The 920-nt window shown below is 58.0% G+C and overlaps 1 protein-coding gene across 1 annotated transcript; it reads right to left on the bottom strand.

Annotated features, from left to right (window-relative positions):
- Positions 1-6: 6 nt before the first annotated feature.
- Positions 7-865, bottom strand: Pmar_PMAR008401 (conserved hypothetical protein; the record flags this gene model as incomplete). The annotated part of the gene is made up of 1 exon (XM_002768705.1): positions 7-865. A coding segment is annotated over one exon (859 nt), but the record flags the coding sequence as incomplete, so codon positions are not given.
- Positions 866-920: the final 55 nt, after the last annotated feature.

Here is a 920-nt window from a genome sequence, read left to right on the forward strand (position 1 = left end):
CATCACCCCAACCTCAGCCAACAGGCTCCTGACCACGTCCGTGCCCTTGGACCACTCCCTCAACGCTAAGGCGGGGGCGAAGACCAGATCACCAGGGCCCTTCACAGCCTCATGAGCATGTGGCAACTTCGTGATCAGCTTCCGCACCTCCCCACGGCGTGTCTCTTGTGCCACACTCGCCGACTCACACAAGCGTTGATGGTCGAAGGTCTCCGGCAGTCTAAGGGCCTCATTCTTCCTATTCACCTCAGCTGCCAGCCAAGAAGGCAGGTCCGGACAATCGTCGACCTTGTAACCCTGCTGAACATACAACAGCATATACGCCGTATGCGAGCTCGCTCTCTCCGGTGCCGTCCGTCTCCTCTTCAACGCTCGCTCCGAGGGGGACTCTCCAGCCTGCACCTCTCCATCGACCGGAGCCCAGTCAACCTCGCGAACATGTCCATCATCAAATCGCCACCATATACCAGTACTGTGGTCCTTGAGAGTGGCTGTGTAGTGACCTGCATGAGCCACAGTGCTGTGATGCTCCAGGGCACCTACACAGTCGTAGACCCTGGCGTTGAACGAGGTCAAGTCCAGACCAGTGAGAGGGAACGACAGCTCGGTCAGAATCTTCCGCCGGACCCCATCGGTGAAGGCATAACGATGCATGGTGATCCACAGGAACGGAGGGGCCGACTTGATCCACTGCCGACGGACCGCCTCGCAGTACTTGCCACATGCACAACAGTAGTAGTGGCTTTCGTCCGAGAACACCTCTGGAGCAAAAACGTCAGCAACCAGATCTTCCAGAAGGACCTCGCCACCAGTAGTAGGGGCGTAGGGCAAAGGCACCCGCATCTCAGCAAAGACCTCCGTCTGCCTGGAGATGGACCCACAGCTTCGACAAGTTGTCTCGTATATCACCAGGCCACCAA

The sequence above is a fragment of the Perkinsus marinus genome (genome assembly GCF_000006405.1).
Source record: "Perkinsus marinus ATCC 50983 genomic scaffold scf_1104296967426, whole genome shotgun sequence".
In the NCBI taxonomy this organism is placed as follows: domain Eukaryota; phylum Perkinsozoa; order Perkinsida; family Perkinsidae; genus Perkinsus; species Perkinsus marinus.